The sequence below is a fragment of the Cryptomeria japonica genome, chromosome 5 (genome assembly GCF_030272615.1).
Source record: "Cryptomeria japonica chromosome 5, Sugi_1.0, whole genome shotgun sequence".
Lineage (NCBI taxonomy): Eukaryota > Viridiplantae > Streptophyta > Pinopsida > Cupressales > Cupressaceae > Cryptomeria > Cryptomeria japonica.
In genome coordinates, this window is record NC_081409.1 from 37953954 (window position 1) to 37978303 (window position 24350).

General features: G+C 38.1%; 1 protein-coding gene across 2 annotated transcripts in view; it reads left to right on the forward strand.

Moving 5' to 3' along the window:
- The window catches only part of LOC131057364 (psbP domain-containing protein 4, chloroplastic), a 48064-nt gene extending 32084 nt beyond the window's left edge, over positions 1 to 15980 (forward strand). For both annotated transcript variants that reach the window (XM_057991508.2, XM_057991507.2), the window contains 2 exons: positions 14187 to 14414; positions 15544 to 15980. In XM_057991508.2, coding sequence (XP_057847491.2) covers positions 14187 to 14414; positions 15544 to 15608 — 293 coding nt within the window. In that variant the 3' untranslated portion in view covers positions 15609 to 15980. The remainder of the gene's footprint in view (positions 1 to 14186; positions 14415 to 15543) is intronic.
- Positions 15981 to 24350: the final 8370 nt, after the last annotated feature.

Below are 24350 nucleotides of genomic sequence, written 5' to 3' on the forward strand. Positions count from 1 at the left end.
TGCTGAGAGGGAGTCTCAACATCAGTGATTCCTTGATATGTATCATAATGCATTCTTCTCTGTGAGAGAAGTTTGAGGTGCAAGCCCTTGACATGCATTCTTCTTTGTGAGAGAAGTTTGAGGTATTAGCCCTTGTTGAGCATTCTTCTCTATGAGAGAAGTTTGAGGGAGTAGCCCTTGTTGATTATTCTTCTCTATGAGAGAAGTTTGAGGCATCAGCCCTTGTTTTGCATTCTTCTCTGTGAGAGAAGTTTGAGGTATCAGCCCTTGTTTTGCATTCTTCTCTGCGAGAGAAGTTTGAGGTTCCAACCCTTGTTCCACCCTCTGCGAGTAGGTATGGTGAATGTCATGTGAGAGACTTCATGACTTAACATTTGTGTACTCACCCTCTGGGAGTGGCCATGACTATGTAACTCAGATGTCGAGAAGTATTCCTCCCTAGCTAAGAGGGAGTGTTGATGGATAGCTTCGGTCGGATCCTCAAAACCCGACTTTGCCATCAAATGTTCGGCCTCTATATATTTCCAGAGTTTCATTTAATGAAACGGTTTGTTAATATAAACTAATATTATGTTTCGCTACCTTAAGACGTATTCTTCATATTATGATCGATGTCTCATATAAATAGAGAGATGTGATGGTTTACAAGGAGCCGACTATTGAATAATCGCGTTGCTTGGATGGTCATTCAGTTCGGGTATAAGGTTCGATTCATTCCTCACATTCAAGGCAATAATCGAACATAGACAATTTCTTCAGATTGGAGCATCATCCTTCAGCAGTTTCGATACAACTCTTCAGCAGTGCATGTTCAACTCCTTATCGATTCCTTGTGTGAAAGTGTGCTCTCTCCCTTAAGACATATAAACTGATATTGATATCAGATCGATTTAGATAGATCATCTATCAGCATTAATACAGCACTGTGAATTGTATGCAGCAGCCTAGAAGAATCTAGATCATCATATAGCTTCAAAGAGTGAAGTTAATTCATTGTAAAGACATTATTGCTGGGTTTTTCACCTTCAGGAGGAAGGTTTTCCCAGGATAAATTATGTGCATGTGTGTTCAATTGACTATATATAATCTGATCATAAAATTTAACAGTCTGTAAATGAAGTTATGCTCATAAAACCTCTGTTGGAGGGCTACTAGGGAAATAGTGAGATTGTGAGTGAAATTCGAGAAGTTAGGGTCCCACATTTATAAAGTTTGTTTGATTTGAGTTAGTCTGTGTTTTAAACCCCTTCTCTGCATCAATTACTGTACGACTCCCTCCATTCTTGGCACAACAACACCATTGCTTCGTGGCATGGAGACATACCACTCTCAATGGCAGCAATCCTCTCATTTGGCAATAGACAAAATTTCTCATCACTCAGCAATGTCTTTCCTTCAGTGTACGACCCCTCACATGGATAGACAATTATTATAACTAATTTTCAAAGAGGTAGGAAGTATTTAAAAAATTGAATTGTGCATTTTCAAGAACAAATTTTGAAGAAGCCATAGACAACAACAAGAAGGGAAAACGGTTGATGGACTGCTATTGGTCAAGAATTTCAATAGGGAAGAGCAGTAAAGGGAAATATGAGGATAACTACAGAGTCTCACAAGTATTGAGTGTCAAACATGGTGGCAAAATAGTCTAGACAATCATTTATTGAAATTGGCACTTCAACACTCATAGGTGGATAAAGTCACTCAACTTCCATTCTTCAACTCTTGGGAGTTTGAGCCGTAGTTAAAAGCCATGTTGACAAATTATAATTGACATTCACAGAAATTAGTGAGCGATTAAATGGGTTACTCAATTACCATTTCTTTATGGCTAACTGACTTCACCAAAGTATTTGGTATGCTATCTATAGGGGTGACGGTGTGCAAACTTGTAAGAAAAATTACACTATGAAACAAAGAAGTGTCCATTGCCTATAGTGCAACTCAGATTTAATCCAATAGGAGAAGGACAACATATGGAATGCAGGGAATAGAGGGTTACATAACACTTATTAGCAAATGCAAAGTGGAAGTGTGTGATGGACTGATTAAAATGTTGGTTGATAGGTGTGAGCCGAGCATCTGACATTGCCATTTGGATGGTTGATTTCATGATTGGCCTAATTACAGGAAAGGTTTAGTATTGGGTAAGAAATCTGTTAGATAGGATAGGGGAATTCTTATCCCTAAAGCACAAGGATTTCTACATGACCTAGCATACCATTGCCTTGTTCTTGGACACTCTCTTCACACAAGTTCCTCTCGATAAATGGGGTAAGTTTTAGCCAACTCTTCGGTATGATCCTTCATGGCTGACTGCATTCTATTTGACCACTTTAGATATTTAGGCCTCGATTGGGGAAGAGGTACAACCCACAAGAAAGCACAAGGACATGTCGAGAGAAGGCGAAGATAATCCTCTTATGAGCCCATCAAGTTGCCCTCATCCACACTCGCTAGCATACCCAAGGACACTTCCATAGAAGATACTGTTTCACTAGCTATCAATGCTCAATCCTTTGTTCCACCTGATATTGCTATAATGGAGGCCATTCCTATTGGTGACACTACCATTTGCTCTACTCCAACCACATTGCTTATGGAAGCCACTTTACTTGTGGAGTAGATTGATAGCCGGTTGAAGCTACATGGACTTCCGGTTGATGTTTAGTGTCTAGACATTCCCTCCCCTTGGTTCTCCAAATGACATAGCCAAAGGGATCAAGCAGTTGGTGATGGTTCAGTTGCCTGTTGAAAATACATACATACATACATACAAACGTATATATGTATGTATTCTGCTGATATACTATATATATTTTACTGATGTATCCAAATAGTTTGCAACTCCTGAAAATTCTTATCAGGGCAGGGTTACATTGCATAATATTACTCAAGGAACTGTACCATATATCCCACTATTAAAACCCAACCAACTACACTTGTGTATCTTGTTCCTGCCATCTTGTTATTCTATGCAATAATGAGTCTCCCGAATAACCTCTAATTTGAATTAATTAGGCGCATGATGAGTTCTTAAACCATACCTATACGCCAAATATTTGATAGATTAACTCCAGCTGTAGCTCAATTCATATGATACCTATTTTACAAAATATAACAAACCAAAGGTTATGTATGGTACATGTTAGTTACTCTATAACCTCCATATATATCATAAGACAATCAGCGTAGTGTTGATGTGTATTTTGTACACAACCAAACACAGAATAAAATACCCAAATGGTACCTTATCCTCTCTTGAATAAAGCCTCTGAATGCTGAAGATATCGCGAAAAAGGATCAATCAGGATGACTTCAAGGTTCTTCGTTGTAGGATCTCTACGTGTGGATAAGCACCAGTGGTTGTTGTATATGCTGTTTCTTCAAGGGGCCTTACGTACTTTCTGAGAAAGCTTGTCCTCGAACGAGTTTCATAGACTGGATTTCAATATCAAACTCTTGAATAATGGCGACCCACTTGCCTCTTCTCTCTCCTAGTTCATTTTGCATGAGGAGGGTTTTTATTGCTGCATCTGGTACAATTGCATAGATTTTGGCCCTTAAGAGGTAATGCTTGAATTTTTTAATGGCTTTGACCAATGCATATGCCTGTTTTTCAATATTGGGATATTTTTTCAATATTGGGATATCTGAGTTCCGCATCTTTCAATGGGGTGCTCATGAATGCAATTGGGTTCTCGTCCTTCTCTTCACTCCTCTAGGTGAGAATAGCCGCACAAGTGTATTCAGAAGCGAAGGAATACAAGTAGAAGGGCTTCATGTAATCAGGACTGATCAGTACTGGTGCTTCCGCGATTGCTAACTTTATCTTCTCGAATGCTCTCTTGGCCTGTGTCGTCCATTCAATTTTCGCGTCTTTTTTCAACATCTCATTCAAAGGCCTAACTATCTCGGCAAACCCGGTGATGAATTTTTTGACAAAGTTGATCTTGCCGAAGAATGATTTGAGTTCCTTCTTACTGGCTGGCAAGTTGATGGTTGATATAGCCTTCACTCTTTCAGGATCAATAGAGATTCCCCTTTCTGAAATGACATGTCCTAACAGCTTTCCTTCCGTTACCCCAAATATGCATTTCTTCGGATTAAGAGAAACACCATATCTTTTGCACCTTTGGAAGACTCTTCTTAAATCATCCACATGATCTTCCCTTTTTCTAGGAAAAACTGTGATATCATCCATGTATATGATAATCCATTTCCCAATTAGGTCTCTGAAGGCGATATCCATGGCTCTTTGAAATGTAGCCCCAGCATTGATAAGACCAAAAGGCATCCTTTTGTATGCAAATGTTCCCCACTTGGTAGTGAAAGCGGTCTTCAGTCGATCTTCTGGTTCAACCAATACTTGATTATAACCTGAATATCCATCCAAAAACGACATCATTTGTGACCCGTTGACAATCTGCAATACTTCATCCAGCGATGGCAGTGGATAATTGTCTTTTTTTGAAGCTCGGTTGAGGTTTCTGAAATCAACACACAATCTGATCTCTCCATTCTTCTTCCTGACAGGAACCAGGTTGGCGACCCACGTCGAATGTCTTACTGGAAAGATGATTTTGGCTGAGAGCAGCTTCTTAACCTCTTGATATATTAGGGGTTCCAGTAAAGGATTGACTGGCCTTTGTCTTTGTCTAAACGGTTTGCTCCCTGGCTTCAAAGGGATCGTGTGAGTGATGATTGTAGTATCATAAGTCTTGAGATCTTCATAACTCCAAGCGATGACATCCGGGAAATCTCTTACATTTTTCAAGATACCATTTCTTTCTGGTGCAGTGCATGCCTTTCCAATGAATACATTCTTAACTTGTCTATCATCACCAACATTGATTGTGTCGCACACGTTTCCTTCCATGCTGTGGCTTTTCATCTCTCTCAATTTGTCGGGATCAAAGATTCTTTCTAACTCCACCATTCCTTTTGGAATAGTGTTTGTTTTCAAATTCAAAACTCCTTCTGCATCCAATTCTGCTCCCTCCACCTCTTCTTCATCAATGATTTGGGCTAAGAAGACATCTGTGTTGGTCAAGAAATCCAATATATGTTTGTCATCTTCAAAAACTTGAAAATTGGTGATGTTATCTGGGACTGAAGGTACTGAGGTCAGCTCTACTATGAACTTCTTCAATCCTTCCATCGTTAATGGGATCAAAGAGCTGGCGGCTTGTTCAAGAGAATTAGCCACTTGATTCTGATGCCTGTATATGGACTTGATATTGAATGCCTCAAAACTTTTGATGAGGTCCCAAACTTGATTCCGGTATCTAGTCAGCCTTTTGTCATGGCACACATACTGCCTTCTGATTTGTCTTATAGCTATTTCTGAGTCTCCATACACTTGCAGTATTTTAGCTTTCTTTCTGATAGCCAGCAATAACCCATGAATCAAGGATTCATATTCAGCCACATTGTTGGTGCAAGGAAATTGTAGCCTATGAGCGGCGAGGTAAGTTTCTCCTGTCGGACTAATTAATTCGAAGCCTGCTCCAGATCCTTGTTTGGATTTAGATCCATCAAACCTTAATGTCCATATTGAATTTCCTTGGTCTTCCGTCTCTTGGTCCTTCTGGCTTTCGATTGATGTGTCGGATAGAGTTTCATCTTCTGAGGAACTTTCAACTCCTGGGTCTTCAATTTCTTCTACAATCAATGTCTGCGGGACCCTCTTGTATACTTGTTCTAATGCAGTTTGGCACAAAGCACAGGATAGTTCTGAATGGACGGCATAGTACGGGATGAAATCTTACTTGGCAAAGAGGTTTTAAGGTGAAAAGTGAAGCATTTTGGTCAATATCACAAAATTCTCTCCTGACCCTCTCAGGAGGTCCAAGGCGAAATTCTCAAAAACACCTTTTTCTTGCAAGACCAAAATGATTTTTATGGTTAGAGTGGATGTGAAAAGGCATGTTTTACCCTTTGAAGATAATTTGGATGGCCAACAAGAAGCAACCAAGCCCAAAATGGAAAAATCACTCCTGACCCTTGGAGAGGGTGCAGGGCGAAAATTCTAAAACCTATTTTTTCCTCCAAAGTTTGAGCAAAGCTAAGCCTAGGCATGAGTTTGAAATGATGTTTGAATTGCCTTGAAGTGAAGAAGGATTTTTGAGAATGAAAGTTTTGAAGGCAATTATCAAAATCGCTCCTGACCCTTGGAGAGGGTCCAGAGCGAATTTCCAAGGTTATCTCGTTTTTTTTGTAGAATTAAGACAAAATCTTGCTATATCTTCCTTGGATGAGAGAAGGACGCGATGTGTTATGCCTTAGAGGTGATTTGAAGTCAAAAGAATGAAGGAATATGCTTAAAATTCAAAAGTCGCTCCTGACCCTTGCAGAAGGCCTAGGGCGAAAATCACAAAAACTACCTATTTCTTTGAAGATTTTGCTAAGGTAAGGATGCACTAAGGTAAAGATGCCCTTTAAGATCATGATGAGCAGTGGTTTGCTTCAAAACTTGATGATTCAAAGCCAGGAGAAGAAAAATCGCTCCTGACCCTTGCTGAGGGTCCAGGGCGAAAAACTTGGAAGGAGGACTTTCTTGCTTGGTTTGGAGGCATAGACATGATCTTGCTTGGTGAAGAAGTTTTTAGATAAGGAAATGAGGATTTTTAGTCAAAGTTGCAAAAGTCACTCCTGACCCTTGCTGAGGGTCCAGGGCGAAAATCTTTCAAACACCCATTTTACCTTGCAACAACAAACCAAGTATGCATTGAGTGGATGAGGAAGGACATTACCTAGCGATGAATGAAAGATTCGAGAAAAGTTGATGAAGGAGTAAGCCTAAGGAGAAAAGGTCGCTCCTGACCCTTGGAGAAGGTCCAGGGCGAAAAACACCAAAATCACACTTTTTCTCCTAAGTTGGATAGAACTAAGTCTGGAATTTAGTAAGAAGACCTATTTGAGATGCCTTGAAGAGATTTTGAACTTTGAAAAATGTCAATTTTGAGCCAAATTATGAAAGTCGCTCCTGACCCTTCCAGAGGGTCCAGGGCGAAATTCCTCTAAAAGCATTATTTCCTTCAAGATTTTTGATGAAGTAACTTGGTGGTGCAAGGAAATGGATCTTGGAAATTGCGTTGAGAGTTCAACAATCAAGCTAAGGTGGATTATAACCTGAAATGAGAAAATCGCTCCTGACCCTTCCAGAGGGTCCAAGGCGAAATCCACATTTCCACCTAAATTCCTCATGCAGAATACCAACATTTGAAATGCAAGACCTTAATTGGATATGAATTCACCCTCCAGGGGATTTTAGAGTCAAGGTATGAAATATTCAAGGCTAAATTTGGAAAATCGCTCTTGACCCTTGGAGAGGGTCCAGGGTGAAATCATTAACAAGCTTCATTGAGACCTTGATCAAAAAATTGATATTCTCCAGTTTGCACTAAATCACCGAAATTGCTAAATTTGAGACATGTGGAAAATTAAATTTAAATTCGCATTAATTTAAAAGCATTTTGCATTTAATAAATTAATTTTAAGCCTTGAAATAATCGAAATTTTACCTTGGAGGATTAAAATTAATTTTTTAAAAATTTAAAATGAGCGCTCAAGGGAATTGTTTTGTCTTTATAGGCAAGTCGGCCACCCTTTTTTAGAGGTTTTATTTATTTTTTACCCCTTCTTTGCCAAGTCGGCCTTGAAGGAAGTAGGGTGAGCACTCTATATAAAGGAGGAGTGTTGCTTCACATTTCAAATCATTCATTCATTCCTTCTAAGTGCGAAATTGAAGAGCAAATTGAGGAGCGAAATCCAGCAGATTGGAGGCGAAATTTTGCTAAGTGTTGAAGGCTAAGTGAGGGTGAAGCTCTTTTGGAGGCTAAGGGAGGCGTAATTCATCCAAGAGAGGGCTATGATTTAAACCTTGCCTAGCAAAATCCATTTTTTCTTGCATCATTTTCAAAGGTCTTAGAGTTCAATACTCAAGAGGAGGTATGGCAAAATTATCTTAATATCCTTATTCAAGGCTTGTTTTAATAGCATTTTTTTTAAAGGGTCTAAAGCTTGAGAATTTTTGATTAGTTAATTAGGAAATGATAATTCTAGATTTATCATGAAATTTCCTAATTAATATCTTAAATCCTCCTTTTGAGTCTTATTTTCTACCCTTTAATGCTCAAAGACTAATTTTGAAATGTTGTGTAGGTATCAAGATGGCGACTCCAAAGGCAGGGGTATCTACTAGTCGCACGGCTCTCATCAAAGAAGATCAGAAGAATGACGAATTGGAGACCAGGATCGTGTCCAAATGGAGTAATATCGGAGACACCAACTGAGGAAACTTCAATGTGAAGAAGTTTCGAGAAGTCCCCTACATTGGCAAGCCATCACCTGTTGCGAAGAGGATAATTGAAAGTGGCATCATCAAGGCGGCAGGTTTCCCTCCCACAGTCAAGTGTCATGAGTTGATGATCGAGTGCACCCGCCACTATGACTCACAATCAAGGACGATCGTATCCAAGGAAGGGAACATCTTAGCTTACCTTTCAGAGGAAGCTATAAGTGAAGCTCTTCATCTTCCAGAACATAAAGATATGATTTACAAAAGCTTAGAAGGAGCTAGGTCAATCTATGAAGATGATCCCGATACTTGTCTGAATCTCATCAATAAGAATTGGTTGCTCAAAAGTCGGCCTCGCCTGAACAAGATTCCCAATACACCGCATAGGATCGACTTCCAAGAGGAGTACAAAGATTTGATAACTTTGCTCAATCGAGTTACAGGGGCCCCTCAAGCCTTCTTCTTCGAAAAGTGGATGTTCTTCTTCATTCAGGTGATAGTCCAAGGAAAAGGAATGCTTCATTGGGCCAGAATTATTAGCAATTGTCTGGATGTGCAGTTGAGAAGGCTAAGACCCACCAAATCATTCCACATCAGCTCATATGTTATGTATGCCTTAATCAGGAGTTTCGAGTATGCAGGGCTACCTCATAGAGGAGTGATCGGAAGAGGACTCGGGGAAATGAGAGTTTGTGATTCTTATGTTCATCTGCATCATCCACCTAGAAGTGACTACAAGTTAGTCAATGACACCTTCACGATGAACATTACTAGGATATTGCAAGGTGGAATTCACAATCGACTATCTCTGGATGCACAAGAGCTTGTGAAGAAGTATGGTGCATGGTTCATCCAGTTTCAAAAATTCACATACATTAGGGTTCATGGGTGTCCTTCACCTCCCTACATGTTGCCGAGGTATCCGACAGACAGGATAGTGCTACTTGAGGTGACTAGATAGTTGGCAGCTTATGCAAAGGCATCCAGACACAAGCATGGAAATGGAATTCCTGTGCCCATCATACTAGGGAATTCACTTGAAGTATGTCCTAACACTCAAGCCTCGGAGGATGCAGAGAAGGAATTATCTTTATACTCATTCACATCCTTTGCCTCGCGGGAGAATTTTGATCCTCATGGTTATATGTAGGAGACAGTCGGCAGGAAGTACAAGCATGAGTTTCAGGTAGAAGACTTTTGGATGAATCTCCCAAGTGATTTAGAGGTTAAAAGAAAGATGCATTCCAGGCTACCCTTAGATCTCATCAGGAAATGCAAAGTTTATAGAGTAGCTGATCAAGCCCAGGATAATGGTAGACACCTCCAGTCATACTTTGAGAAAGAAGACAAAGGAGTGAAGATAGATTGGAATGAGCCCGAGGTTTTAGACTTGAGAGTTTTGATGGCTCCTGTTTTATTGTGTACTCGCAAATGGGTAGATGTACAACATCAGAAATTGAGGGAGCAGAATGTATCAATGACTTTTACTTTGGAGGCAAGATCGGAAGAAGGAGAAGCAAGCGTGAGTGAGAACACTTCTCATCCTAGAGGTGCAAAGAGGAAAGAAAGACCTGAGAAAAGGGAACCTTCCAAGAAGAAACAAGAAGCCAATCTTGGTCACCCATCAAGCACATCTTCTCGACATGAAAAGAAGGCAAGCCAAGGGGAAGGTCAAGGAAAGATGGTACCTGAAGTTGATGAATCTATGGAATCCATGGTACAAAATGACAAGCCAGAAAAGGAACAGACGCCTCAACATTCATCAGGTCAATCCCCTCAAGTTGATGTTAATGAGCTACATGAAGAGAAAAATGATGATGAAGCGACATCTCCTCTCCGAGAGGATGGACCACTGCTTAAAGAAATATAAGAGAAACAAGATCCGCCATTCCGGATTGGTTAAAAGAGCGACTGACAAGGGTAGTTGTGGTTGAAGAGGAAGAAGATGTATTTGATTTAGAAAGCCTTATAGGGAATTCTCAAGAGGTAATGGAAAAGAGGAAGGCCACAAAGATGTCCAAGGTACTAAGGGATGAGGCAGGATCCAGGAAATTGCAAATAGCTACACCAGTAGTGGACAAGTATGAGGGTGAGATTCTTGCAGATGAGTATGACTTAGAAACATTTGAGCTTGGTCCACTTACTACTGAACAAGCGATGGAAGAGGCAACTGATTCATTTGAAGCACTTAAAGACAAACTTAAAGAAGAAATGGAAAAGAATAAGAAGCTTGAGAGAGAGGTCGGTGCTTGGAGAGGCTATTTTAGTCACCTCAATCAGCCCTTGAGACGTCAAGATCCAACAGTATCTCCTTTACAGGCACTTCCTCTTGAATCAGTTGGCGAAGCAGAAAGGGTCAAGAGCTTGGTTCAGCTTATGAGCTCTTGGATTGATAAATCCCACACTGTAGCTGTTGAATTTGCAATAAGAATGATGAAGACAATTCATCGAGCTATCCAGGTCCTTGAAGTTATCCATAGTCTAATGATAACTGTAGCCGCTTTCACTCACACTAGAGATGTTATCATTCCTATCCTACAAGTGATAAGGCAAACACCAAGACGGATCCTGGCACAAGAAAAGATAATGGATGGAGGAACTCATAACCTCCTATAGTGGTCAACTCTGCTCCAGATGAAAGAGGTTCTTTTTGAAGACATTAACACCAAATGCAGTCAAGTTGAAGGTGTCATCCATCCGATTCAAGATAAAGTGTTTGAAGTGTTGTGTACCATTCTTGGCAGGCGGATCGAGATTGAGACAGATGTGGACATCCAAGAGTTGGAGGAGAGAGTCAAGGTCATCTTTTGCAAAGAGGAGAACATCATCACAGATGAGCAACGAGATCTGATGTTCACTACCATGTTCCTGATTGAGAAGATCAAAGAACTTGAACCTGGATGGGAGACAGCTCTTCTCACTGCTTTTGATCAAGTCCACTTGGAAGAACGAATGAAGAATCTTCCTAAGATTCCCATTGTTGAGATTGAGGGAATTGTGTCCAGATTCGTTGGATATGCTAAGAAAGAGCATAGGAAAGGGAACAAAATTTTAGATGAAAAGTTGTTATAGGATGATGTGGCAGCTTAATTCCTGTTGGTCTATGTTTCCTTGATATTTGTGCCAATTAAATATTTGGCTATGCATTTAATAATGTTCATCTAAATGGGGATCTTTTTGTAACAAACCCTAATTAGGGTTTAGGTGTTAAAATCTCAGCCATTGATCTTCTTTCGATCTGGGCCATTCGTTGTATTTGAGGATGCTATATATACCCTCACTCATTTTCATTTTGATAATAGTTAGAAGTTTGAGAAGAGAGAGAGCTTAGAGAGAAGAAAGTTATTGTGTAGCAAGATTGAGTAGTGAAGAAAGAATTTTGAACAATTGTTGTCTATTTAGCTTTGAGATCAATAAAATATTGAAGTTATGGTGTTTTATTGCAATACTTGTGGCTATCTTCATGATTGTTTATCTTCTTGAATCATTCTCAGTCGAAGTAGTATTTAAGTTTAAGTTTGAAGGACTAAGTGTTGTGCTTGATCTTTGGTGAGATTCATGTTCCAAAAATCTAGCTTCTTACTGATTGTAAGGACGCCTTGTGTGGTCAACTGGAGATATTGAGATTGCTTGAAAATTCAATCATTGTTGAAATATTGATATGTATCTCTATGATAGTATCTATATCCTTGATGATTTGAAAATTACTGAATCACCTTAGAAGATCGCATCAATTCCAGTAGAGTTGTAATTCCTTGGCGATACTGAAATTGGTAGAATCTTACCAAGTCTAGCCTAAATTGAGTCATTCTTAGGATTAGATTAACATTCATCCCTTGAAACCCTTATCTTTTGCTATTTTTTCGAAAATCTGTTATTATTAGGAAAATCCTGTTCCTGCAGTCAAAAGAGAGTAACACGGACAAGCTTTCTCAAAAAGTACGTAAGGCCCCTTGAAGAAACAGCATATACAACGACCACTGGTGCTTATCCACACGTAGAGATCCTACAATGAAGAACCTTGAAGTCATCCTGATTGATCCTTTTTCGCAATATCTTCAGCATTCAGAGGCTTTATTCAAGAGAGGATAAGGTACCATTTGGGTATTTTATTCTGTGTTTGGTTGTGTACAAAATACACGTCAACACATAGGTACATGACATAATCAACTAATTTCATTCTCTCCCATAGAGATAAAGAATTTAACATGCTAGTGTTGTGAAGTCTTGATTTAACAATCAAGCATTAGTGAAGAACCAACCATATTTAAGACTTTGTATTGGAAGAAGAAGACATTGATTTCCAAATACATGACTAAGCTTTTGTCATCATACTTGAAAACCATTCTAACTCCTGCATCTTGTTCATTCAAGAGGCAGTAGCACAATTCCGTCTTCCTCTGTCATAGAAATTGTCATAAAATAATAAATGGCCTTCATGTTGCTTTACATCCAATTTCTTCAATCCTTGTATTTGTAATTTTGATAAGACAGGCTTTTGGAGATCATTTACAAAACCTTGATTATATGCCAGTATGCACACCCCAAAAGTTATTATGCACTGTTTAAATCACACCAATCATACCGTTATTGCAATACGACTCCAAGGATCGCAAATTTCTTGCAAATCCTAGCTGTGGGAAATGAAAAGTCCACATAGGCCTTGATACTAGGTCCCAAGCATTGTGTGGCCCTTCGTAATGCCAATCAAAATGATCAGATACCAACTGCAAAGCAACCCAAATTTGCTTAAGAGATGCTGACCCTGAAAGTCTTAATGCTTTGGTATTACCAACTATATCACAGAGTTGAAGGAGACCCCTGCTTTGAACTCTGGCTGAAAAGAATTTTCCATGGAGCATCACATCCACTACTCTTACCATCCATTTTCCTGAAGAATGGTGCCTCGAGAGCTAATGTCAGGGATTCAAAATTTCAAAGTCAAATTTTTGAGTACTTTCTTCAGCATTTTATAACTTCTGAGTGAGGAAATGCTTGGATTAGTAATTCTGCTAAATTTTATCCATCATTGTGATTCTGATAGAATAACACTGACAAGAAATACATCATGGAAAGACTTAAGTAAAGATGATGTTATCTTTTTTCAATGAGTTTGAGTATAAGCAAACCTAAATTTCAATCGGACCATGTGGTAAGCCACAGGCTCACCTTCATTTTTATTGTCATTTGCTGTCAACGCTCCCTTGCTCGTTGACAGTAATGACAAGGATGAATGGACCGGTCTATGCAAGTAATCTTTGTCATTATTATTTGTTTAAATCTATAATTGAGAGTGTATGGCAGTTACAATATACTAAGGAAGAGAGTGGAGTAGAGAAGACTGCCAAGGAGGAACGCTTAAAGTTATGGTTGATCATGTTGATTCATCTGGGATCTCTATGTGACCTAGAATAATTGGTTTAGTGATACATAATGTGGGAAAGATGGCACTGAACCTTCAGCGAGGGTAGAGCTTTAGATTGACTATTTTCAAATAATTTTAAATAATCCAAAATCTAACTACTTCAGGGAGCTTGAGATTTGATTGAGACATTGCTGATGTGAAGTTATGCAAGCTTTTGAATAGCTAGTGCGTTTGCTAGTTTTTCTTATATCGCCTGTTCTATTTTTCATAGCTCATGATGCTTAATTACTTGTTTCCTGTGACATGATGTGAGGGATCTTTGTGTAAATTGTTGTATTTGGTACCATTGTGGATGGAATCTTGAAACTCCTTAGCAAAATAGATCCTTAAAGATAGGAAGATGCTAGTCTATACCAGAAGTGTTAATTCTTTTACATGGCACCATGGTCTACGAATTGTCCTTTCAGATTTTTAAGCAAGTATATTCATGTAACTGATTTTTCCACCATTATCATGCAGATTCCGATGATAATGTTAAAATTGAAAACATTGGGACACCTGAGAAACTTATATATGCATTTGGCCCAGAATTGGTTGGACAAAATGTAGAAGGCAAGTTGAAAAGTGCAGAAGTCAAGGAACTTTCTGGTAAAACATATTACCAGTATGAGCTGGAAGCACCCCATGCACTGGTCAGTGCAACTGCTGCTGGCAACAGGTTGTATTTGATGACTGTCAGTGGAAATGGTATGAGCCTTTCCCTTTGAGATTTATGTCATTTGATTTCCCTGTAAGCATGGTTTTATTGTAATGGTTGCATTATCATTCTATTATGGATCTGTAGTGTCTATCACAGGGATGTTCACCTAAAGGCTGTCTCATTTGACCATTTTGGTTTACTATAGAGAGGGGTAGGACTCTGCAGCTTGTTAAGTTTCAAAATCCAATTTACAGAAATATTGTAGAATATTCACATAAATCACATCCACAAGAGGTGTGCTGGGCTGATATGCCATATTTCAATAATTCAGAAATAGAAATAGAAATATCTGAATTCCAAATTCTCTCTCTATGAGCGATTCGCTGGAAGCAAGTCTTAGGAATGAACTCTTAAAGTCAGGTTACACCACACAATTCTCTAAGGAACCACTCCAACATCTCTCACTAAGAGATTTAGACGTGCTATATTATACTATATTTTCAATTCAATATAAATGATCAATAATTATTCAATGATAGATGTCCCCCTAATATATAACTACTAATTTAATTAAATTGGAGTATGGTAAACTTTTTCACATCAAGTCAACTGATAATCAAATATATAAAAAAAGAAAACTGATAACCAAAAGAATTTATTTCACAAGTCCATTAGGCCTCTTGTAAAAGTTCTATTGGACATATTCAATCCAAGTATAAGTTATATGCACCACAAATTAGCTAGTCAATAACATCATATACATCCTACTCTCCTGTGTCAATATATATAGTACTCCAGCCCTTATATTTTAGCACAACAACGACCTTCGCAGCACGTGATGAATGCCAATTCCTTTTACTTATTTGATATGCATATTGTTATTGAAAGTGTGTGTTGCTAGTTAACCTTTCCAGTGTTTTTTCTGTTTAGTTTCCTTTCTAAAACAGACTCAGAGTATTCAAAAACTCTCCTACTCACCTCTTTCATGCTTAGCTACCATAACTTTATCTTTAGGAGGCCTGGAAATTGTGATCAGACTCATATTAAATAGGTGATACTCTATCTATCTATTTTTCATTCAGATTGTGTTTACTGAGAACAATGCATGCAGTTTAAAACTTTAAATTGAACAATATTGGGAGAAGCTCATAACAATGTCATTGTTTGTCTGTTCAGGACTTCAATGGAAAAAGTATTTACCAAATCTAAAGCAGATTGCAGATTCTTTTCGAGTGGATTGACAGCAATTTTTATGAGCAATGCAAGTGAAGTGAAATAGATTTGTTTTCTTCATTTTATTGTCTCACATTGTTGGTGCCGTGACATTGTATAGGGCATATGCAATCTTGGGTTTGCTGCTATACAAAAATTGTTCACCTCTCTGATAAAGGAATATCATTAATTTCCAATACATGTATGCCATTTACTTTGCATATCTAGAAGATGAGGGAAAGTGTCTGGCATTTCATCAAGAAGTGCAATGAACCATCAGTCTCCACAAGCACAAGTGTATATTGTTATAGAAGAATGTAACATCAATTTTTGCATGGTTCGTAACTCATGTTTTGTATCTCAACTTCATAAATACTTTTGTCCTTGGAGTTTGATGAATATATTTTTGCTTATACATTTCAAGAAAAAACTTTGCAGTTTTTGGGTTTTGCTTCTACCGCCCCTAGAATAATTCCTTGATCTAACATTACAAAAATATTTGTCATGATCCCAGCAGACCATGGTTGTGTTAAGATGGAACCATTGTCATCTTCACGAGCTTACAATTTTCATACCTTTGCATGACACTGTATGTTTAGATTGGCAAGCATTTATATTTATGTAATTGATGTTAGAGTGAATAGTTTAGTACCTAGTCAAGTTCTTGTGCCTTGTAATTTCCTAGTGAGGGACATATTCACATGTTAACTTAGGTCCTAGGTGCCTTTCTAGAAGTTAGTTATAATGGGGCCATGTTCACCTCATTTACTTTTAGTTACCTAGACATTTAATATTGGCATTAGACATGTACTGTTTCTGTCTTGTTAGCTTTTCTTACTACATCACACATTGTCTTTATAAGCAAGGCATCTCATTGTATATTTCATATTCAAATCAATCATTTCATGCATCCTTAGTATGTAGCTTATTCTTGTCATTCTCTTTTGTAGAAGTGCAAGGATTTTTGGGGGTGTTGAGGAGTCACCAATCAACTCCTACAATTAAATTGTCCAACACATTGTGGCTCAAACTTAGGTGGTATACATGGTGATGCCTTGCTTCAATTATTGTACACAACCCAATCAACCTAGGTTTTTCCCTTCTTTTAAGAACATAAGTTTTGTATAGCTCTCAAATTTGTGTCATGGGTTCAAAACATAGAGGCCTATTAAAAATCAACTCGTGAAAAATTAAGAACTATCCCCTCTATATTTGTGACCCTTGTGGTTGGAATTAGTTTCAATTTTTTTACTATTATTGTCATTTTATTATGGAAGATGGGAACCATGTATTAGTTCAAGAGTCTTGTAAACCATCTCTTCTTGACAAGGAAATTATATATTTCAATAAATAATCATTTCAACATCAATTTGATTTTGAGTCAGTTAGCATCAAAAGGAGTCAACATAGAAGAAGAGGATAAATGCATTTTTCTATTGTGTTCCTTAATTGTTTCATGAGAGAATTTGATTATGACAATGAATGGTAATTATTTTTAACCCAAACTAGAACTCATTGGTGTTGTTAAGTGAATAAATTACGAGGAAGTCCTCATTTTTATTATGGAACGATATGGGAACCATATATTAGTGCAAGCATCTTGTCAACAAACTCTTCTTGAAAATAAAATTTATTCCTTAAAGATGAAGAAGGATTTCAATAAATGTTCATTTCACAATCAATTTGATTCTGAGTTAGTTAGCATCAGTAACAGTCAACATAGAACAAAATGATAAATGCATTTTTCTATTGTGTTCCTTAATTGATTCATGAGAAAAAATGATTATCATAGTCAATGGTAATTATTTTTCACCCAAACTAGAAGAACTCATTGGTGGTGTTAAGTGAAGAAATTACGAGGAAGTCCATGAATGGTCCTCTAGTCGTGCCTTGGTTCTTTAAGGGGTAGGTTTAACGATGGAGGGGATAAGTAGAAGTGTTGGGAATAGGAACTCCAGGAAGGAATAGTTTAAGAAGGTTGGGAACTAGGTGTTGTACAACATGCATAATGCTTATTATTATGTTTGTGGTGCACCTAGGGGAACCCAGATGGATGTGCATCACTAGGAGTTAGAATTCTTGGGGCCACTTTGTGTTGTATGTCACATGTAATGCATTTATCTAATATTAGGGAGAGTAATTTAATGAAGTGAAACTTTAGTATCTAATAATGTGGGGTCAATGGTTTGTAGTCTTATGGAATTAGTCACATGGTTTTATGTATTACCACTTAATGGTTTTGTGTGAGCTTGATTTTATAAAAACAACCTCAAGGGTAGTTGTTTAAGGTTGCCTAATTTGGCTAAGCAGTTGAGAGTTGTAAGGATAGGGTCTATAAGTTTAGGCATGTAAACTAGTCCTATTTCCACAAAAGCATCACATTGCAGAGGAGTGACGTCAATAGATTCAACCTCTTGTGTGAAAAGGGTTGAATGTTGATTAAATTTTACTCCTCTTTTGTTTTTGGGGAATTGGATACTACAAATATGTAAAGTGAATGCTATATCTAGGGCTAGAGATGGAAAATTGACAATAATGAACATAAATGGATAGTTGCAGATTTGATATGACGCTATAAACATAAATTTGAGATGAGGAAGATGAATGGAGCTTGTGACTGGAATTTGAGTCTGAAAAAGAGAGACAATGGAGCTTTGGACAACCTTGTCCCTAGAATGTTGAATGCGGATGAAATTGACCTTAACAAAACTAGAATATCGCTCAGAATCTATCCCAAAAGTTTCACAAAAACCCATTAGATAAAGGAGAGTGGAGCGATCTTGTCCTTTGCTTTTTGCTTGTTCATGGATGCCATCTTAAATGCTTGACCTCTCCTTCAATGTCTTGAAAATGCTTGATTGCGTGCTCACTTGATTTGAATTGGATTCAAACTTGAATAATCTAAAAATCTAATTGAGATATATAAGAGGGATGTGTAATATCAAAAATTACACCTTGTACAATTCATAGCAACAAATGGCGTCTTCCTCCACATCATCGAAGGTCGTATACCACCATCTTTGTCCTTTTGTCCAGTTGAGATCGTTTTTTCAGCTTCAAACTGGTGTTTCACCAACTCTGTCAACCTGTCACCTTCATGACTATAGCGCAGTGCGGAGATGTCTGCGCGGTGCGCTAGTGTCCCACGAATCTGGCAGCCCCCAAGTGTTTGTTTGAGCGTTACGCCTGCACCTGAAATAAATCATAACACCCCTACATGCGCCCATTGATGTCAGTTTTTCGTCCAGAACCTCTATCTCTCCCGTTTGATGGTTATTTGTGATCTTTTGGCATTTTGAAATCACTTCTTGCATGTTAGAGCATTTGGCGATCTTCTTGACCAACATTTATAGATTTTCCATTACTTCACAGTCCACCATTGTTGCAATCTTTCGAATAACTTGTAGTGTCATTTACACAGGTCGTAGAAGGGGAGTTTACTCACCTCTTTCTTTGATCTGTTTACATATTTACATTCATCTATTTCATATCTATTTACAATTCTCTATATCTTTATCAATATATCATTCTCGTGGCTACCTCTTTGGGTTGTTCGTGACGGTGGAAACATCAAAACGGGGGTCTAACTTAGGCAGACTCCAAAACACAACCCCAACATTTTCCCTTCTTGCTTGTGTGTAGGTTGACGACAGTGGAAGGATTATTTTCTTGCGAGAGGTTTTAATCGCAGATCAACTGTAATCTTCTCTTTGTTCTCGTTGTTCTTATTTTATCATTTCGTATTTTGGTATATATTTGGCTTATTTCATTTTTTGCATTGTCTATTTAATAGTTTAGTTGCTTCCATAAACATTTCGTACGGTCTTTGTGTTGGCAATTGACACTCATCCGGTTTAGTTGTGTTGTCATTGATGGCAACATACATCATTTTGGGTTGGACACTTAACTAGTACTCACTGTGGTATTCATGATTCGACAACCGACTTTCAAGTCATCCGACAGACAAGGGAAACCGACAAACTAGGAACCAGTATATGAGGCCAACAGAGGAGATTGATCCAACGGGTTTACATGGCAACAATCAGTGGCATCAATCACGAAGTTTAATGTATTTATTTTTGTCTAGGCCAACTTGTAAATAAATTGTAATATCTTTGTAAGCCGACATAAGGCATTCGTATTTATGATTGGGAAGGGTATTTAAGTCAGTCCGGTTAGGGTATTTAAGTCAGTTTGGTTAGGTTATTTTTGGATATACATACAGAGAGAAGGAATATATAGTGGTGTGATATTGTGCGAGCAATGTTGATCAACTAAATGCGAATATAATATTTTGTAGTCGGTCTTGGTTATTGGTTTAGAGGTTTGGGATGTGAAGTAAGTTACTGGTAAAGGAGGACAAAGTGAAAATTGGTATAGACAGTGTTTTAACCTGAACTCATCCAACATAGTAGATGCATTCTCTGAGTTCAAAATTTTGTCTATAAACCAGCATTTGGTGTTTGTAGTCAGTGAGGCTCCTTTTGTGTTGAGCAGTGCGCTCTAGATTGTTGGCCTTCCTGCATGTGCAGGCCCCTATTGTAATATTTATTAATTTGGCTAGTGGATAGATATTGTGGGTCACCAATCCCATCGTGGTTTTTCCTCTTTGAGGTTTTCCACGTATAAATCTTTGTGTTATGGTGTATGTTCTTGTGGTTGCATCATTTCTACTTACTGTTATATTCTTTTATGGTTACCGGTTATTGAATTACTTTGTTAATAAGGTTAAAATTGATCTCACCGGTAGAACACTGATTCACCCCCCCTCTTAGTGTTCTTGGATTCCAATAATTGGTATCAGAGCCTGATACCTTGGAGTAAATTTAACAGCTTAAGGAAGATCTCGAATCCGAAATCCATGGAGATGAGTATGGAGAAACAACTTGAAGTAGCACTTGAAGATTATGATGTTGAAAGGATGAAGAAGTTGAAGTTGCAAGATGAGTTGAACTCGGCAAAGGAATTCATTTTTATCCTACAGGAGAGGTTGTTATCTTCTCAAACTAGAAGTAAGGAACTTTTACAAAATCAGGATGATGAAGAAAAGAATGCCCTTAAAGAACAATGTCGGAAGTTGAGTCGGGAGAATAGTGTCATGAAGAATGAAATGCAAGCCCTAACTATGAGCATGTCCAAGGAGATTGAAGACCGAAAGAAGAATGTAGAAAATCTTGGCAAATCTCTAAAAGACTGATTTGAGTAAAGCATTAGGCTGGCACATAAGAATGATATGTTGAGAACTGAGTTGGTGCAAACCCAGAATAATGAGCAGGAGTTGGAAAGACTGATAACAATCCTAAGGGGAGATCAAGATACTGCAAATGAATACAAAGACAAGTTTAAGGACAGTTCTGCAAAGCTTGATGAGCTATTGAAGGATCAAAGGCACAAGGGAGACACTAGAGGTCTTTGATTTGAGCATGGAGAAAGCTTTGGTACTGCAAATGAAGTTGAAGCAACTGATCAGAAGGAGAATGTGCCTGTTAACGAAAACCAAAAATCACTGGTAAGACAACCCAATGCACATAAATTCAATGGTAGATGTTTTGTTTGCAATAAATTTGGTCATATGACAAGACATTGCAAAAATAGATCAAATTGGGACAATAATGCAGTTTCCAGTCAATGTTCAAATTGTAAGAAGTATGGTCATAGGACAAAAGATTGTAGAATGAATGTGAAATGTTATGCATGTGGAAAGTTTGGACATATGGCTAATCAATGCAGGTCAAGGAACGATCAAGGACACAGTAAAGCAATTTAGAAAAATAATGTCACTTGCTATGCATGCAAAAAAATAGGACATATTGCTAAATTTTGCAGAAGCAAGAACAATCTAGTAGGAAATGATGAGAAATGAAAACAGAAGGTTGATGATATCCGAAAGGAGCATGAGAAGAAATGGGTTAGGAAATCTGAAACTCAACCGACAAAGACAAACAACTCGATTACTCAACCGGCAGAGCAGAATGTTCTTGCATCGGTAGGAAACTCATCCGGTAACTAAGGCATTAGCCTTAGGGGGAGGCAAATTAATGATAGATCTTGCATAACCTTGGTAGCGGTCTGAAAGCTTGTTTCAGATCTTGGAGAAGTCAGTCTGAAGGTTTTCCAGTACTGAGATTATGGATTTTGAATTCGATATGATAGGCCGACACACATTTATGTCAATGTGAAATTAGGGTTTTTGCAGAATAAGAGGGAAATGCTTGTTCATTTCTGATCACACAACATTCAAAGCGAAGCAGAGCGAGTTTAAGGCGATTCAAGGCGATCAAGAGAATTTTCAAGCAAATTTCAGTGCATTTAGAGCGGGTTTTCAAGAGCTTTCACCAACGAGGGTTGTGAGGTATTTTATTAGTTTCAGTGCTATCTTTTGTTTGCAATGGCTTCTGGACCAGCTCCTGCTCCGGTAGGTTTGGATACCCCTGTTGTTGTTGACATCAAGGATCGTCCACGCCTTGTTTTCAAGCAATGCCCTCAGATTGCAAAGGTCGATGATTTGGTCAGCACGTTTTCTAGGGTTCTAGACAAAGTTATGTATATTGAAGATGTTTGTGCATATATCCATTGCACTCTGGAGGATTTAGGTTCTGCTAAAATCAAAATAATTTACATGACAAATTTGCTGGATAGGAAGGGATTGATGAAACCTTAATTCCAAATTCTGAAGGATCAGGGTTTCACAGACATTTTGGAGATGTTGGAATTTGAAGATGAAATGATCCGGTATGTGCTGAGTTGTATTCGCAAGGAATTTATGTGGCTAGACCGAAATTACAAAATCACCAAGGAGGCTTCTCATACAATCACTGGTTTGTCCCAGACTGGCCAGACTCCCGAAAAGAAGAAAATATCTAACAATGATGTGGAGAAGTTAACTAGTGCAACTTTTGATAAGCGGTCAATGAGGATAAGCACTATCAGAGAAAACATTGTTCAATTTACAAGTATGATCATCGGTGACAAGGTAACCCAATCAAACTGATTGAATTTTGTTTCTAGTTCATGCATTTATTGTCCTCATAAGATGGTCAAAGAAAATGATAGGTATGATCTCTGTCAATGGATGTGTGAAGAGCTAATTTTAAACCTAGGGAAGATTAAGGGTAAAAAGAAAGGTGTTTTCCAGTATGGCAACCTTGTTGTTTGCTTGATGCTTCTCTTTCTGAATGAGTTATCGGGATCCGGTAAAACACAATGGGCATTTGATATGCCGGTAGGGAAACAAATCAAAAATGCTATAAGAGGCTTGGGGCAGGACAAAGAGAGGGACTCCATTTTATGGGGTTATTTCAAATCATTTCAAAAGACAATGAAGAAAAGAGAAAGAATGCCTAAGCATATTGTTGATAAATACTCAGATAGAAATCTGCTTTATGGTGAAGAAGGATGAAACATTGATGGAGGCAGTGTAACCAAGACTCTTATTGACGCCCCAGTTGATGAAGCTGAGAAAACCTTTGGGACAAAAAAACAAAAGGAATATGAATTTCACATGGGCTTTAGCAAGAAGAAGAGGGAAGGAAAAATCAAGAAGGTTGGGGAAGTTGTGGAGAAAATGTCCTCTGAAATCGAACAAATCATTGGACTAGCAGAAGGGTCATGTCCAACAGTCATTCAGACTCCACCGACAACAACAACCGACAAGGGTGTATTGAAGAGGAAGAAACTGAAAACTTATATTGCCCCTATTGAATCCGGTTCTGATACTGATGTTGTGCCCTTAAAGATTCCCAAGACTTACATCAGGATACAAAGGAAGAAGCCTGAGGAAGGAAAGAAATGGAAGGTAAGGGTCACCGCTCCGACAGCCCCAAAGAAAATTTTGAAGGAGAGGAAACCCACGGAGAAGAGGAAACCGGTTAAAGAGTCTACTTCTACTCTAGACAAGAAGAAGAAATCAGATATAGATATGGCTCTCGAATCTGGTAAGAGTATTGAAGTCATTCCTCCTCTCTCAGTTGCTGAATTGATTGATCAAATAACCAAAGATGGAATTTTGAGTAATATCCAACATTACTGTGTACATATGGATGATAAGGAACAAATGGAGATTGAGGAAGAAGTTTTGTTATACTTAGATATATATAAGAAGGCATTACTTGAGATTGAAAAACAAATACCGGGAGATTTGTACAATAAGCTAGATGCTAGGAGATTGTCTGCAGTTGAAGAGGATAAATATATAAAGATGCAGGATTTATTGATTGTTTGTGGTGCAATAACTAATGAGGAGTTGCAACAGTGTCTGGAATATGCAAATAAAATAATTTTCCAGAGCAGACACTGGCATGTGAGTCTAATGGTAGGTAGAGTAAATGAAATAGTTAAGGAGACCCACGAGGCATGGGTAAAATTCTTTGTAGATAAACCTAATTTCTTTACTCCACCAGTATTCCCTCCTAAGTCTGGTATTCAAGACATCTCAGTTGATGTTAAGGGGAAAGGTATATTAAGTTTGGATTCACTGATTTTGGAACAAAAACTAACAGAGGGTATTCCTCAGGCAGTATCACCTGTACATAATATAGAGAAACCGATAGATAGCATTGAAGTTGTGTATGATAAGCAGGATACACTTGAACAAAACATTCCAGATGTAGAGGTTATTGATGTGGATACAAACAATAAACAGGTTGAGGATATTGAATCTTTGTAAACAAATGTACATATAGAAGAGGTTAAGGTTGAGCAGGTTACTGCACCAAGAGGCGAAGCCACTGGTGCCAGTCAACAGGTTGAAGAGTCTAGTAATTCATTGTTGG